Source organism: Chelonoidis abingdonii, chromosome 20, assembly GCF_003597395.2.
Source record: "Chelonoidis abingdonii isolate Lonesome George chromosome 20, CheloAbing_2.0, whole genome shotgun sequence".
NCBI classification, from domain to species: Eukaryota; Metazoa; Chordata; order Testudines; family Testudinidae; genus Chelonoidis; species Chelonoidis abingdonii.
In genome coordinates this window covers 24,575,115-24,592,600 of record NC_133788.1, presented here as the reverse complement: position 1 = coordinate 24,592,600, position 17,486 = coordinate 24,575,115, and the positions used below count along the sequence as shown (strand labels likewise).

General features: G+C 43.8%; 1 protein-coding gene across 1 annotated transcript in view; it reads right to left on the bottom strand.

Moving 5' to 3' along the window:
- Positions 1–1,572: 1,572 nt before the first annotated feature.
- Positions 1,573–17,486, bottom strand: part of SLC43A2 (solute carrier family 43 member 2) — a 51,804-nt gene continuing 35,890 nt past the window's right edge. Inside the window, exons 10-14 of the mRNA XM_075059524.1 lie at positions 12,726–12,864; positions 12,269–12,401; positions 10,011–10,084; positions 8,485–8,608; positions 1,573–6,577 (exon numbers count right to left, since the gene is read on the bottom strand). Of these exons, the coding sequence (XP_074915625.1) occupies positions 6,416–6,577; positions 8,485–8,608; positions 10,011–10,084; positions 12,269–12,401; positions 12,726–12,864 (632 nt within the window). The 3' untranslated portion in view covers positions 1,573–6,415. The remainder of the gene's footprint in view (positions 6,578–8,484; positions 8,609–10,010; positions 10,085–12,268; positions 12,402–12,725; positions 12,865–17,486) is intronic.

The following is a 17,486-nucleotide window of genomic DNA, read 5'->3' as shown; positions in this document are numbered from 1 at the left end:
CCACTGTCGGTAGACAGATACTGGGCTAGATGGACCTTTGGTCTGACCTGGTACGGCCATTCTTATGTTCTTAATAAAGACTACAAGAACCACACACACAACTTACATTAATTTACCTAACCACATTTAGCCTTCCACAGTAGTGATTCAGATTTACAAAAGCTTCAAGTAAACACGACGCATGTGTGTGTGGCGATTTTGGCAGTTAAAGCTGGGATCAAAGCAGTGCTAAGAAATCCTTTTTTACAAGAACTTGGGGAAAGCAGTACTAGAGCAAAGTCAGGGGGTGAGGCAAACAAAGTTCTGGCCACTCTAAAGCCCAGATGGATTCTGCTACTTGGCAGTTGAAACTCTAGTTCCTACAAACTCAAGATACTGCTGCAGATTAGTCTGCATGAGATATCCTCACACCCTCCAAAGCCAGCACACAACACTTTAACCCAACACTCAGCCATTAGCTCAGGAATCATCTTGACAACAGCAACCTTCTATACCACAGTCACAAATGGTAGAAGGGCAGGATCCCATTTAAAAAAAAGTAGATACTTACATATCCCTCAGATTATTCTATTTTTGATCCCAGTCTTCTCACTAAAGAAAGAGTGAGTTACTGTGCTAAAGTCTGCAAGCTGGGGCATGTAGCTGGCTATCAATAACTATTCTCAAAGTCCATCTGTTTATGCCAAAACCATGACCCCATCCTGCAGCCAGGCCCAGCGAAATAAAGCTATGATTTAGAATATCTTGAATATCTTCTATGGAAGCCAAGTTTATGATGTGAAATTAAAAAAAACAAAAAAAAAACCCAAAAACACATGAAGACTTATTTATGAAGGTACCAGCCTTCTAAAGTACAGGGCTTTGTTATATCAGCTACACAGAAAAGTGTCCCACATAGTAATATTTTATTTTAATTAAAAAAGTACCCAAATACTTATTTTTAAGAACATATAGCAGTAAAGGTATGAACTACATTTCCTTCAAGAAGGCATTAGTTCCAATAAGGATTTGGCATTCAATGAGAGAAAACACAAGTTGGGGTGCGTATGTATTTAACCTGTATGCTATTTCAGCATAGGGGAATACAGACAGAATTGCCAGAGCTAGAATTTTGCAGAAGTACTAGGGTTAACAATGCATACTCTTGCAAAAGTTATCATCTCACTTACATGGAGGTCAGGACCAAGTCTGCATCTGATCTGAAAAATGGTACCTTGAGCAGAAATGTGCCCAAAAGCACTAGGCTCAGTCTGATGCAAACCTGACAAATTATTGCTAAACAAGATTTTCTCATGTTTCTGGGTGGGGAAAGAAATTGGGGTCCTAATTTCCACCCTTGTGGTTTTTAACCTTAATTTTCTGTTGGCTTTGGGGTGGGGCTTTTTGCATTTGAAGTCTGGCGTTTTTTCATTAGTTTGACAGAGGATGGAAAAGTGGCTCTTTGGTTAAACTGCAGTACAATCCATTTGTCAGAAGATACTGTGTAACCTCTATGCTTACATCTCCCACCTCTCCCTCCAAGAGATCAAGGTGTTACCTTTATGATGCTCAGCCTCAAAAAGACTATAGTGATTAGTTTAATACCATATTTATTATTGAGTACTTGAATAATACACATCACTTTACAAACACATAAGATGACACAGACCGTGCCCCCCAGGAACATATGGTATAACTCAGACAAATACAAAAGGCAAAGAGGAATGATCACAGCACTGGGAGGGGATTAATGCTTCAAAAGGTGAAAAGAAGTAAGTTTAGAGGAAGTAAAGGGAGGTTTGCTTGGCACATGGAAAGTTGTTCCAAGAAGCCGGGGAGGGAGGACAAACAGAAAGAACAGGATTGGGTGGAGTGCAGGACAATGGGGGTTGAAGTGTGCACAGAGATGGGGTAGGTAAGAATATGTATTTGTTTCAGTTAGTTCCACAGAAGTGAAAGTTCATTGAAAGGTGCTGTTTTACTGCCACTTCCCAGCAGAAGCACCTATCTATTGATGTAGATTAATAAATTCATATTAACTCTGCACTTCTAGATTGGAATACAGATTCATGTGGATACAGGCAGCCAGGAAAGTATCACTGAAAGGTGTAGCTACAAAAATATTGTAAGTATCTGCTTTGTCCTGCATTCCAATGTTTGTCTCTGTATTCTGTCTCCTAAACTAGTCAGCTTGTCAAAAGGGAAGCTTTCTACTTTACTGATGTGGTTTTAATTATAATCTCATTATTTTGCAGTTTTCCTCTAAAAGACCTGTGGAGTAGAGGCACTCTCACTATGCTGGGGGTGGTTATATTAATTACTGCAAAAGTGTTTAGGTCAGAATGAAACTCTCAGCAAAGTTTGCCTTTGTTTTCTGCAAATATCCACTGGCCAGCCAGTTATATATTAACGCATGTTTTCCATACAGCTTTTGGATTTTTAGAATCCTAAATAAAAAGACCAATCATATGCAAAAAAGTACCCATATCAATGCCAGAACCACCCCAAAATGCATGCACACTTTCTATACAGGCACCCCTTAAACAGACTCTCAGAGGCAACCACATCATAGAAACAAGCATTTGCAGACCAGCTGTGGGCCAGTCTTCTGTTTGCTGACATACAGGAGACATACACTGATGAGATGAGATGTCTCTTTTTGGAAGTGTGTGAAGTTGTGAGTGATGCACAGAAAGCATCTGAATGCTAGAAAACTTTTCTAGCAATTGGAGATTATGAAATTGATGCAACCCATTTGCTAGAATTTCAACATTAATGCATTTAAAGGACCTGTGCAGTATTAGGGGTTCTTCTCTGGATCATGCCTCTGGACACACTGAGGACAAATACCTCATTAAACTCACTCTGCTGTTAAGGAAACATGTTCATGAGCAGCTTAATTTATGATAGCAAGACATGTTAAGTAAGAAGTGTCCTTGCAGAATATACATGATATAAAGGAAAGTACTATATTCACCATTGTAGGGGTGGGAGTATTGTGGTTGTCCATTTAGACCTTTACATAGACATAAAAGTCTCGTTTCTCATCACCATGGCATCTTAGCCCTTTACAATATAAATATTCTAAAGCATCTTTGATAACCTGGCTTTATAACAGTTGTGGCCAGATCTGGTCCAGGTAACTAATTCATGAGAGCCCCATAACTAGGTTCTCCACAATCTCAGTTTAATTTTTTGGTAAATTATGTTTCTAACCTACTTGAGGGCAGAGGTAACCTTTTACCTATGAACCAATTGTAAGCCATCACCACAATGCCAGCCTGAGGCTGCAGAGACTATGAAACAATGACTCTAGCATTAATTCCTCTGCCTTCTATTCAAGTGAATAGGGTATCAGTTCTAAAGCCTAGAGCTCACACATTTATGTCAACATTAATGATTGCATTGCTGGAATAGGAGGGAAGTAGGAGTTGCAATTAGGGGATGTAAATGCAGGAATAAATGTTTAGTTATTCCATAAATGCTGTATTGTCCCGATTTCTGTGTGAGCCTCCTACAAACATCAGTGTGGTCTCTGCTGTGGAACAAGGGGAATATGCCCCCTGAATTTATATCCTAGTCCCCTTACTGTGATTAAACAGAATCTTGGGCTCTCCTCTAAGGAGTCTGAGACCCCGGTTAATACAGTTTCCATGCAGCTAAGCTGTAAGGTCATGCAGGTGGCAGGCTGTGATTCTCAGACTGTCTGGAATCGTAAGGCATGGAACTAAGGATTCTCGTTGCAATTTTCAAAAGCACCTACTGACTTTGGATGCTCAGAGACCGTTTAAAAAGGGCCTGTTTTAGGGAGGGTGGATGTGCAACACTTTGTGAAAATTAGGTCCCTTTAAAAACTCTCATATTGGGCATCTAAAATTACTAGTCAGTCACTTTTGAAAATTAGGTGTCTGTCTTTACCACATTATTCTCCGAAGCTGATGGAGTAAGCTGACTGCAGTTCATGCCACAATTTGGACTCAAAAGATTTTACTAAAATTCTGATGCATTACGTGAGTTGATCTTTCCTTGCTGAGTAAACAATCCGGGAGTGAGCAGGTGTGCAATATCAGAGCAGTTAGGTGTAGCAATGCTTGGCAATACAGAATGCAGAAATCTACAGAAAACCATCCAGAAATACTGTCATTACAAGGAAAATTAAATTATTGCTGGTGTGTCTTCCAAGCACATATGTTCTTCAGATTTTTCTCTACTGTTTAAGGCCTAAATTGCCAAGTTGAGCTGTACTCCCTAATTGTTGCTCGATACAAGGAAAAGAAGCTGAGAAGGGCAGTAAAAGATCTCCAAAGCTCCTCAAACTTGTAAGAAGCCACCAGAATAGAATAAAGTAATTTTGCATTGATGCAGTATTACAGCATAAGACATGGTTGCTTTTGAAGTGTGACAACTGATAAAGGCAACAGGTAAAAACCCACAAATGTTTAAAATATACTCTTTAAGTGGCAGGAATCTATTCAAAACAAGCAAGCAGCTCTGAAATAAATGTTTTGTCATTGTTTTGTAAACAGCTTATGGGATTTTACAATACAGTAACACCAGAGGGCGCTGCTGCTCAATCATTATGCACAGGCAACCTAACTAGGGTGAAGAGTCTGTTAAGGATTCTAACAGTGATTCTTTTCCATGGTGCCATTTAGAATGCCTGCAGAGCTTACTCTTTGAATGGAAAGGGCTTGGGTAGTCTGCTCACCTGAATGTTTTAATTCTGTATAGCAAAGGTGTTGGCTTTCACTGACAAATGCCCCCTCTTCTCCCCTAGTTCCAAAGTCACTTCCAACAGAGCATTCAGATGCACCATTGTTTCTTAATCCCAGTTTGGAGTTACTGGACAGCGACAGCAGAGTTTTGTGCTTTTCCTGCCTGGCTTAGAGGTGAAGTTCAAGAAACTCACCCCTGTGCCAGGCACTGGAGATACTGAGAGACTGAGAAAGCGCCACTACCGCATTTGCCATAGAACACTAGACTCGGGGTTTTCCATAATCTCCCCACTATCACAATCACTAGCTCAGCCCAGCCACTAGGAGTGTTAATGCATACCAGCCAGTGGCATTTAACCAGTGTTGTGTAACCCTGCTCAGAGCAGGTCGAGATGGAACACAGGCAGCTTGTCTGCACTAGTGCTCCCACCATAGAGCTGAGTCACCGATAGCAATAGCAGGAAGGTTATGGTAAAACAAAGTCCAGTGTAGACAAGGCCTGGGAAAGGCGTGGCTAGAAGAGATAAGGAGGCCAAGAATTCCCTTTGTATTCTCTCCATTTCTGAGCAGTGACCTCCTCAGGTACCCCCAGTCCACTTTTCTGTGAAGTCTACCCAACCCATAGTCAGTGATCTCCATCTGTCCTGTCCAGAAAGAGCACAGACATCCTAGGAGGCTCCTCTCACACTGCCAGCCAGCAACTTTTTGGTCAGTTACAGTTAAGTTGGTGTTCAGCAGTTCAGAGTGATGGATTCTCTCAAAGGGGGCTGTTCTCTGAGCACAGGATGTTAAGAGACTACTGCTGTGAGGTCCTGCTGAGATTTAGTGAAATTCTCACCATGTCAATCTTCCATGTGGTCACAGGATCCAGTTACTACATGCAAGTCCATTTCTGCACTGTTGGTTCTTTTCAACAGTAAGATAAAATCAACAAAACCAGCACCTAGAAACAAAGTTGTTTTGCACCATAGGACCCTGTTTTGAAAAAACCTTTCAGCTCTACTCAAACATTATCTCCACACTACCAGCTGCTGCTGCTCCTCTCCCAGGGTCACTGCAGGGAGAGGAGAAGAAAGGCAACACTTCTTAAAGCACTTCAGACAAGGTCCAATTTCCAGCTGAATGGTTCAAGACAGCAGGCATCTTACCATGTAGAGAAAGCTTACAGGCGGGGGTAAAGAACTCTCAGGCTGCTGGAGTGTGGGGAGGGGGAACAGCAGTCAGCTGGACCCGTCATTTTGGCACATGTGGCAGAATCCATTGCTCACTAACCATCTCTTTACATTATATGGAGAAAAAGTTTGCGTTCAGCCTCAGAGATTAGTGTTTAGCAATGAACTGAAAATCTATTTCTGCAAGACACAGCAGGAAGTCCCCTTTCCAATGTGCACAGCACAGGGATTTCAAGCAAGGGACTAGTGTCCTGTAGCCAAGCTTGGTAATGGTGAGTAAAATATTCTCCTGCAGCCAAGACAGTGCCAGTTAGGGCAGGCTTCAGCTCATTCAATTTGTGATCTGTGTAGCTTTAGAAAAGGAAAGAAGAGGGAGGCCTCCTCCTGGCATGTGTCTCAGAAACACACTCAGTCTTTACTCTAAGCCAGCAGACCATGCTGTGTGAAGCTGGCAGAGCATGGAGATAAGGATCATGACTTGGGCCAGAGGTAGACCCATTGAAGTGGCAGGGGAACTCGTGAAGAGGAGGCTCTGTTTGAAGCACTGGCTTAAACAAAGGCTTCCTCATTGGGAGTGCCATTGATTTTGAGGAAGAGTTTGGCATCATCACTTCTCTGCTGTTTCTCTCTTTCTAGCCTGTGTTTATAGCAGATCAGATAGATCGGCAGGCAGAAGCCCAGCATACTCACTCCAAGAAGCCCCATGTTCACCTACAAGGACAGAGACAAGCAGCATTAGATAGGTAGAAAGAAACAATCCAGTTGCGCGCGCGCGCACACACACACCCCCAAAAGGTGGCCCCAAGGCCTCATTATTTCACCCACCCATGCTGGACGTGAGAGATGCCCTGCTCAGTACATCTGCAACAGCTTACATTTTAGTTATACAGCATTACTATCAGACTCTGCATAGAGAGCTACAGGCAAATGCTGCAAAAGGAGGTCAGTCAGTACCATGTTTGAAGAATTTCTTGCTAGACAGAAAAGGCAAGGCAGAGCAGTCACAACAATGGCTATGATAGACTTCAGCCAGTCTACAGCACTAACATTTTTTCAGTCTCTCATGCTCATGGGAAGGAGAAGGAGAAGAGGCAGAACAGAGATTGGGGCTATCCATGCCAACACTGCTGGCCCTGCAGTTGAGCTAAGTACTACTGGAGTACACGCAGCATCTGCAGTGGTGGTTTTCCTAAGAGCTGGCTGTCATACTCAGGAATTAAGCTTCGTCCTGCCTAGCTTGACTCCACTCACTCATGAGACTGCTTGCAGGCTTCCTTTTCATTCCTGCACCTCCAACAGAGCCATGTAAATCTTCTGATGCAATCTATCCTTGCCCCTTCTAAGCAGCTCTGCTTCAGGGCTTTAAGCAAGTTGCCTGATACAGGGTTGGTGAGAAAGACCACACGCAGCCCCCATCTTGGACAGGCACCTGACCTTCACAGCTCAAGATTAGTGCAAGCAGCAATCCAAAAATTCAGTGCTCACTGGGAATACTGAGGCTTGCAGCTCACTGGCGAGAAGTTCTGCTGCGTTCACTATCAAAAGGAGAGAGAAGGAGATTCCCACCTAACAAACAATCTCACTACACCTGCTGCACATGAACTGGTAACAGAAATTAATGCTACAGCTTCCCTTCCCTTCCCCTTCTTAGGTCCTTTCCATTCATACTGGTGGTTGTGGTGTTTCACTGCATAAATAAATAACGAACTTCTAGAAAGAAAAAAAAAATTCAGCCTGTCTTCTTGAAGGCACTTAGGGCAGCCAAAGACAAAACGGACAGGTCCAAAAGCATACAGAATTCCTAACACATCAGAGAGCTGCTAAATATCCTCTAGAATACCTCCATCTGCACAGGAAGGGAACATCTCCTGGAGGGGCCCATCATCACTGCCAGCACTCCCAAAGGAAAGACATCTGATTCCTCATCTTTATTGAGCAGAACCCCTTTCTGCAGACTTACTCCTAACCTCTCAAGGATAACATGAGCCCTATGGCCCTACAACCAGGTTTCCTAAGGCTAATGACAGACCCCAGCAGAGCTGGGTCAGCAATCCAAACCAGTCTCATACTGCTGGAAGTGTGAACAGGAGTCTCCTCATCCCCATTTCCCATATCATCACTGGTCAGATTCCAGCACTCACCGCTACTCATATAAAGAATCATCTACCCTGGAATGCCCAGGCACATGGCATCAGCCAAAACGATGGCTAGATTTAACACAGGGCTCATTAACTTTAACCACACATCTTACTAAAGATAATGTGAGTTAAGAGAAGTTTAATAAGGCATAGTCTGGTCTGTGCAGGCATTAAATTAGGAAGGAATCTATAAAACATATCCCAGAAATAAACAGCATTGCACTTGGGTGGGCAGGTTGCCTTCCCCTAGGGGAGTTATTGGCCACAGTCTAAGGTGAGCAGTGTACTTCAGGACCCACAGTCAAACATCAGTGCCCACCCCTAGATACCTGATCACAGCATAGGTCTGTGCATAGAATTCCCTTCATTTTGGTTGGTTCCGTTGAAAAGGAATCCCCTCCCCACAAATGAAAGTGGACCCCACCACCAACCCTTCATGCTAAGTTTGGGGCAGACTATATTTACTCTTCCTTCCCTTACCCAAAGAGGGTCTCCTTTCAATGGTCCCATCATTGCCAGGAACAAGGGCTGCTGCAGAAGAGCAAAGAGGGCACTGACCAAAGACTGCAGTCCCGTCAAGCTGCCAAACTGCATTGAGGGGTATCTGTCGACGCAGAAAGCAACATAATTACCACACCCCACCTTGAATCTTTTGTGCTACTCAGGGGACCAGACTGGGCATCCCTCCCAGCTCAGCTGTACAGAACTCAGGAATTTCTCCTTGTGTATGAATATTATGTGTATTAATATTTAAGGCGATGCGATTCAGGGGCCAAGTGTCTATTCTCTGGATTATTCTCTGCCTGAATTTTCAAATTTAGGGTTTTTTGTTTTTTAAACACACAAAATTGCAGATTAAACATAGTGCCATAGTCACAGCACAGGCCAGTTGTATTCTGTAACTCTTTGAAGTGCTTCTCAGTACTCAAAGGAAACAAAAAAGGGTTAAAACAATAGTTTTTTGTAGGGGCTTCTTCAAATTGTACACCCATCTGAGCCAGCATCTGGGGCTAGGCCATCAGTTTCATTCCCACAGCTCATCTGGGCACAACTAACTCACTCTGGAAACCCTGAACAGCGGGTTAGCATGTGCCAGACATGTTTTCCTATTTAGAAAAAAAGTCTGATCCTCAACAAGTTCAACTATGTTGTTGATTGGAAAGTCGCTGAGTAGTAGATATTACTTATGAAAAGCAAGTCTTAGGACAGGTTAATGTCTGTTTTTCCATAGTTGTGCAATTTTTAAATTTGACACTTAGAAAAAGAGGTGGCGTTGGACCAAACTAACATCTTAAAAAAAAAAAAGTATCTACAGCAAAGGTTATTGATCTGTTTGTCCATCATTCCAAGAGTTCAGGTCAGAGGAAATGGATCTTCCCATTGCTAAGTAAGTTTTTTTAGTTTTGGAAGAGAACATCGATGTGTATATATATATATATATATTGAGAACTTGTATATGTTGGATATAGAACGGATGGTCCACGCTACTGGGTAAAGGTGCGTAGGCCTCATTAACTATGTTTATTTTGAGCAATGCTCTGACAAGCTGGTAAGTGTCTAGAAACAGCTCCATTCGCAGAGCAGCCTAGCTATATGCCCCAGAAGTCAGAGTGCCCTGACCAATATTTAATCAAGACATGTACCTGTACCTACATGTACTCATAATTAGGGAAAGTTAGCTAAAAATTTAAAGCTTTTTAACCCATATGATGGTGAAACCAGTTTAGGACGAATTGCACCTGAGGTCCACATTAAGCATATCTGTGCTTGTTTCACTGCAATAAGTAACTACAGGTCAGCATTAGGCACAAGCAAGGAAAGTAATCACCTGGGACACTGCAGTCCTGCTGCCAAATCCTATGGTGACACAGAGTAAGCCATAAGTGGACTCGGTTGTTCCCTCTGACAGCAGGATCTCACCATCATGTGTCCCTTCCACCCTGGGTCTTTGGGTAATCAAACCCTCAGGCCAGTCACATGCTGTATATGAGCAAGGTCAGACTTACACAGCTGCATAGAGCCCTCCCACCGCTGAGTGGATGAATCCTCTCACTATCGTGTGCAAAATGAAGGAAAAGATCTGAAAGAAGCAGAAAAAATGCTGAATAGCAGTCTAAAACCACCACTCCACCTCTGTCCCTGCTGCTCCTCCAGTTCCAGGAGAGGCTTAAGCAGTTCCAGAAACAAAGCCCCCCTCACATACTAGTGTCAGCACAAGGACACAGACTGTTTGTCTGAGATGATGGCACATTGTGCTTTCTGAACCTGACATCTTTTTCTCTTGAAAATTGTTACATGTCAGCTGAGATGTTGACAATTGCAGCAGAAGAGCAATCTCTTTTAAAGGTTCCATATAATAGGAGCATATGGATTACACTCTTGGATCTAGCTAGTTAACATGGCCTGATCTGATCTGATCTACTTCAATGGGCTTTGGATCAGGCCCCTGGTACCCCCATGGCTGAGTGGCACCTAAGATTAAGATCTCTCTCTTCCCCCTCTCTTCAGTCAGAGCTGTGTCAATACCTTCTTCCCCAACACTAAGAAACAGGACACCATGCAGTTAATCTTCTGTTATCATCATCATGTTTGTACCCTTTCACCCCAAGTTCCTAACTCTGCCTGGAATTTGTTCCCAGTTACAGTTCCCCTTTCTGCCAAGGAGTATATCCCACACTTCAGTCTGTCTGCAGAAGGGAGGTTGCTGTTCTGAAAGCGTATCCTCAGGTTTTAAAATGGTTCAGGCACTTCAACTTTGGCATTTCCAGTAATGGTTCAAGACAGATCTGCATGCCTGCTCTCTCCTTAGCTTTATTCACTCACTTCCAGCTTGATTCTCTAACAGCTTTGAGAGAAAAATAAAAAACAAAAAAACAACAAAAAACCATTCAGTGTGTGCAGGGGGAGGGGGGGAGGAGAGGAAAAGCTGGCATCTTCCCAGTGCCTTTTGTGCTATAGAAATGTGGGGCTGGATGGAAACTCGAGAGGTCATCAAGTCCTGTCCCCTGATGTCTCATACCTCTGCCAGGTGCATACCACAGGCCAAACATTTACATATATATAACCCCACTGACACTAAAGGGTGTAACAGAGGACATTTGGTCCACAACTTGAACTGTGGAGTCTGTGCAGGTATCATGCTGTTTTGCTTTACAGATTTTCCAGGAACCTCCTGCTTATCTGTAGCTCAGGCCTGGATTAACAAAGGTACTACTGACAAGAGCTGGTGCTCTAGGCCTAAATCTCAGGCTTTTTATTTATTTATTTTACATGAAAGTGTGTGCGTTTATAGTCCTCATACTTGCAAAGGCCTGAAAACAGAAACACAGTGCAGACCTACTCAGTGACATCTGCCAGAGCCTGCAGAGTGCCCAAAGCAACAGCTCTAAAAGGTGTTAACTGCCCTCATACCTTTAACTGGATTATCTCTGAAACTCACTGGACTGGGGGGCCCTGCCAAGACTAGCCCGAGGACTCTGCTTGGAGATGCATCTCTGCCATTAGCCTTCCCAGTGTTGCCAACTCTAGTGATTTTTCCTAAACCTCCAGCTTCTGGACTCAGATGATTACAGGGAGTCTCAAAATTTAATTTAAATATAAAAGTAAGTTTTTAGCTTTTGGGGTTAATAAGAAAAGCTAGTAGAGTGGTTTAAAACAGAGTTACAAGTAGTAGACACTGGAGGTCTCTATTTTCCTTCTAGTTTTTGAGTCTCTGACTCAGGATTTTTGAATGTGGTGGCCAATGCTGCATCATGGCTCTACTAGAAGAGCCCACCGACCCACCACATGGAGGTAGAGCCATGCTGTAGCCATGGCATGGGGAGTCTGGCCACAGCACTGGGGCAGAGCCAAGAGGGACCCAGTTTGTCTTAGCCTGTCCTTATTCTATATTATGTTCTAATTTATCCAAGACAGTTTCATTGCACATTTAGCCCAGGAACCATAGGCACCAACTTCCCCTCTGCCCCAGACCCCAACCCCACTCTACCCCTTTCCCACCCCACCTCTTCTCCCCCAAGCATGCTCCATCCCTACCTCCAGCCCCTGCATTCTGTTTTTGGTGAGCAGGAAACACTGGGAGGGAGGGGGAGGAGTGATCAGCGGGGCCGGCGGCAGGGGAGAGGTGCTGGGGAAGACAGGGGAGCTTGGCTGCCGATGGGTGCTAAGCACCCACTAATTTTTCTCCAGCCCTGGAGCACCCACACAGAGTCAGCACCTATGCCAGGAACCTTGCAATACACAACTCGTTTTGTGAAATACTCACCTGCAAAGGCAGGTTAGGAATGAGACAGGTAATTCCAAATCCAACTAGTAGTATGTTGGTGAACACAAAAGCTCTTGTGGCATTCGAAATCTTCTGAATCTGGCGATCACGTTTTTTCTTTTTTTTACCATCTCTGGTGGGAAAGCAAGGAATATATCACACAGACAGTGCAACAGCTACTTGAACTCACAACTAGAAACCTGAGAAGTCAGAGGATAAAAGAAACCAAAAGCCCCACATTGGCATACCTGAGTCTTGGCCTGTACCTGAGACTCCAGCCTCATCTACAAACAGAAGTTGCATCATTTAACTAAAATTGTTTATGGCAATCAGTTTAGTTAAATTGGTGCAAATCCCTATATGGACTCATTCATCAATTTACAATGGAATTAGATCTTTTAGTTTAATTGGGTCAGTTAAAGATATCAGATTGGATCCTGCAATGTGTGCTACCTACTGATTAGCATCACTCTCATCAGCCTGTTCTGAACCATCATCACATTCCTTCAGCTTCCAGTCCATGATGTATCCAATCATGGGGGCAGTCATCAGGCAGAGCAGCTGCAACACCCCAAAAACAGAGGTGTAGAGACTCACTGCAGAGAAAAAAAGAGACAAGATGTCAAAGTCCCCCAATGGGACTCAGCAGTAACAGAAAACAGCAGCAGGTCCCATTTCATAACAAATCGGTCATTTTATCCACTCAGGCCAGACCACTGGTAGCCTCAGACTAGGGGGATGAGGGTGTTGTCTTATTTATTGCTCAGAGTCCCAGATCAACTGTAGCCCAGCAGGCAAAAGTGTGTTACACTGGATATGCCACACCTTTCCACTCTAGCCAGGGATATATTTCATTATTTCCAAGAAGTAGTAACAACTCTACCAGTAGCTAGTTCCCAGGAAGATGGCACCTGGAAGCTGGCTAATTTACAGGATAGAGCAGTGGCCAAAGAATGGCACTATATGCAGCAGAGGGGCTTCTGACTGCGAAGAGTCTGCTGACCCTGGTCTGAGAAGGAGTAAGTCCCTGCCTGCCAACCTCCAGCCAGGAATCTTCTCCCCTCCCTTGTCCGGTGATTCTAGATGTGCCTCCCTCTGCTGCTGGTTTCCAATTCTGCCCTTGGGCTAAGAACTAGTAGGGGAAGTCATCAGGGCAGGTAGGACCCACTGTGGGAAGGTAATCATGTTTTTTTAGAAGACAGGCGAGAATGAAAAAAGCTAGCTGCCTGCTGCATGCTTAGGGAGGGGGCTTGTTTTGGTGAAGGAGAGGAAGGTGGGAGGAGCAGGGGAGGAAGTAGAATTCCTAGCAAGGGAAGGGCCCAAGGGTATCTTCTCCCTAAGGGCTAATTGTCAGAAGAGTAATCAGCAGAGATTGGTAATTACCTCCCTGCCTATTGCTGTTTGTTAGCCACACACAGACCAGGATCAGGGATGGGTTTAAGAGAAGGGAAGAGTTTTAATAGCCAGTGATTAGCAGTCACAGGAGCCAGGACCCTCAGTGCTGTTACTGCAAGGTTCCCCCAAAGAAACAAACAGCACTGTATCTACAGGTTTGTTTGTTAGACACACCATGCAGTCAGGCATCACTAAAATAAAGGAAGGAAGGGAATGTTAGAAGTGTGCTTAGAACACCCAGCTTACCTGTATCCATCACTGCATCAGCAAAGCAACAAAGCAGCAGCAACAAGAGAGCAAATATGGAAAAGCAAAAAGATTAGCAGCAGAAACCCCAGAAGCCTACTATGCCCACCAGGACAGACAGGGAGGCACAGACAGGAAATGAGCTCACAGAGCAATTGCTTCATTCCACAGCAGAACCTAAAATATAAAGAGCTCCCCAGCTAATGGAGAAGAGTTTACAAGCAGCATTGTGAAACAGCTAGTGTAGGCTCAGGAGGAAATGCTGCTGCGTCCAGTTCTGGTGAGTCACTGGGGAATATTCTCTACAATGCTCCCCCCGCCCCTCCTCACCACATATCATGCGATTGTGGATTTGTGCATGACACAGAGGGGCTGATAAATCAGAGCCAGTGCAGTTCTGGATTAAGGATCAAGAATCTGAAACTGTCCACTTCAGCACTAAGTGCTCACAACTGTAAGCAGAACAGGACTAAGTTCAATACCCTTCTCCCTACATGTCTCCATCACAAAGAAATACAAACATGTGCAATGCACATGAGGCATGCTGGAGGCATTTGAGCGGAGAACTTAAACCCTTCTTCTACCCTGTATAGTAAGAGCAGAACTCCAGCTGCCCCTCATCCCCACCATGCTTAGGAATGTTTGTAGGTGGGGTCAGCTCCTGGCACACTGTCTCCAGGTATCTGCCTAGGATGCCAGGAGTCACTGCATTTGTCATTATTAGGACAAAGTAAAGAATCTGCAGCTCCAGTCTCAAGCAGACACACTGCTAGCCCTCTAGCTCAGGGGTTTTCAAACTGGGGGTCGTGAGATTACTACATGGGGGGGTCGCGAGCTGTCAGCCTCCACCCCAAACCCTGCTTTGCCTCCAGCATTTATAATTGTGTGAAATATTTTTTTTTAAAAAAGTGTTTTTAATGTACAAGGCGGGGTCACATTCAGAGGCTTGCTGGGTGAAAGGGGTCATCAGTACAAAAGTTTGAGAACCACTGCTCTAGCAGATGTGTCCTTATTGGATCCACAGGCACTTTCACACCACAGCATCCTCCTCCAGCTAAGACGACAGGGTTTGAAGGTGTATCACCCTCCCAAAAGGACTGAGCCACCTAGCAAGGGTTTTAATAAGAGGCCAAGAAGTTCACCCCATGGCCAAGAGCATTTCCCCCATATCACGCCTAACCCTCTCCAGCCTCGGCATCTACATGGGAACTCACTCTCTCTCTCTCTCCCCCTCCCTCTCCCCCTCAAATCATGGTCTTACACTGTGAGCTCCTCAGGGCAGGAACTAATGTGCACCTCTGTCCTTTTGCAGTACTCAATGCAACGAGCCCCCTGACGAGCTTTGGGGTGTTACCACAATATAGTTAATATTACCTCTTCTATACCACCATGGAAAAGATGGCACTTTTATGACAGACACAGGCAAATTTTCTGCCTCAGATACCACAGGTGTGGGGAGGAGTGGACAAAAGGACCATGCAAGTCACTTAGGAGGTTACTGCACTCATGGTTTGCTCTCTTATCTCAGAGCATAAGAAGTTTTGAACCCACTGCTCTGTCCAGCTGCAGGGAGGTTTCAGTCAGGTCTGAGTCAGCAATAATATATGAAGGAAGTATCAGTGTCAGACTGTAGCTTACTGATTTTACCCCCATCTCTAACCATCACTGCCTACCCTACATTCGGTCCTGTTCAGGGCATCCTCTTGAATCTGAAAACATTTGGAACCACCATTGTTACAGGGTCTGTTCTGAGAACAAACCACAGTATGTAAAAGCAGCAGGAAAGGGTAAGTAATTAATTAATAAGTGTATTTGTCTAGCCCTTCCCCTAACCCACATGACAAACTAGGGAAATGTGGTCTAGATGAAATTAAGGTGAGTGCACAACTGGCTGAAAGACCATACTGAAAGTAATAATCAGCAGTTCACTGTCAAACTGGGAGGGCATATCTAAGGGAGTCCTGCAGAGGTCAGTCCTGGGTCCAGTAGTAGTCAATATTTTCATTCAATCACTTGGAATAATGGAGTGGAGAATCTGCTTATAACATCAGCAAATGACACCAAGCTGGGAGGAGTTGCAAGCATTTTGAAGGACAGTGTTAGAATTCAAAATGACCTTGATGAATTGGAGAATTGGTCTGAATTCAACAAGATGAAATTCAATGAAACAAGTGCAAAGTACTCCACTTAGGAAGGGAAAAAAAAAAAAAAAAAAAACACAAACAAATGCACAATTACAAAATGGAGAATAACCAGCTAGGTGGTAGTACTGCTGAAGAGGATCTGAGGGTTAGAGTGGATCACAAATTGAATATGAATCAACAATGCTTTGTAGCTGTGAAACAAAGGTTAATATTCTTGGGTGTATCAACAGGATGTAAGTAAGACACAGGAGGTAACTGCTCCACTCTACTCAGCATTGACTACTGTGTCAAATTCTGGGTGCCACACTTTAGGAAAGATGTGAACAAATTGGACAGAGTCCAGAAGCGAGAAACACAAATGATATAAAAGGTTTAGAAAACCTGACCTATGAAGAAAAGATTTTTAAAAATTGTGCCTGATTAGTCTTGAGAAAAATAAGATGGAGGGGGAACTTGATAACATAATTGAAAACTGTTAAGGGCTGTTATAAAGAGGACTGCAATACATTTTTCTCCATGTCCAGGGAAGGTAGGACAGGAAGTAACGGGCTTAATTTGCAGCAAGACAGATTTAGGTTAGCTATTAGGAAAAGATTTCTAACTCCAAGGGTAGTTAAGCTCTGGAACAGGCTTCTAAGGGAGGTTGTGGAATCCCCATCACTGGAAGTTTTTAAGAACAGGTTGGACAAAGTCCTGTCAGGAACGGTCTACATTTACTTGGTTTTGCCACTGTGCAAGGGGTTGGACTTGATGACTTCTCCAAATCCCTGTCAGCCCTACATTTCTGATTCTAAAGCACATTTCTACACCTCTGCATCCTTCTCAGAGCTCTTCGTGTGAACCAAGCAGACACAACCCAGATAATGCTAAGACTTTGGATCATCCTACTGTTTTCCTGATACTATGGAAACTCTAAAGACAGCAACTAGCACGCTGGGTCCAGGCTACACCACAGGAGAAATCCAGACGGTGGCACAGAAACAGATACCAGGTCTATAGGACACAACCCATTTCTCAGCATTTTAGAGTTTTATCTTTTCACTTGAACTATTATGGGGTCCAAATAAGAGTTGTATCAAGAGAATAAATCAGAAATTGTCACAAAAACTAACACACACTCGCTTTTTTTAAAAAAAAGTTGGGACTAAAAATAAAACCCAAACTAACCTCAAGCACTAAAACAAGCAAAATGGAGGAGTGTAACAGTGAAAAAAGAAATGTTAAGTGAGTGAGAAGCATGGAGCCCATTTTGGGAAAGGCATCCAACCCTGGGAATTGTCCTATTTAGTGTTTAATGTCTATGTTGCCTCTTGAGCCAGAAGAGAGAAAGAGCCAAATGCTACAATCTGTCAAGCACTGGACTAAAGAAACAAAGCAATTCATGGAATGCTAGGGCATTCTGAGTTTCTTGCATTTATTCTCCTCTCCTCCCC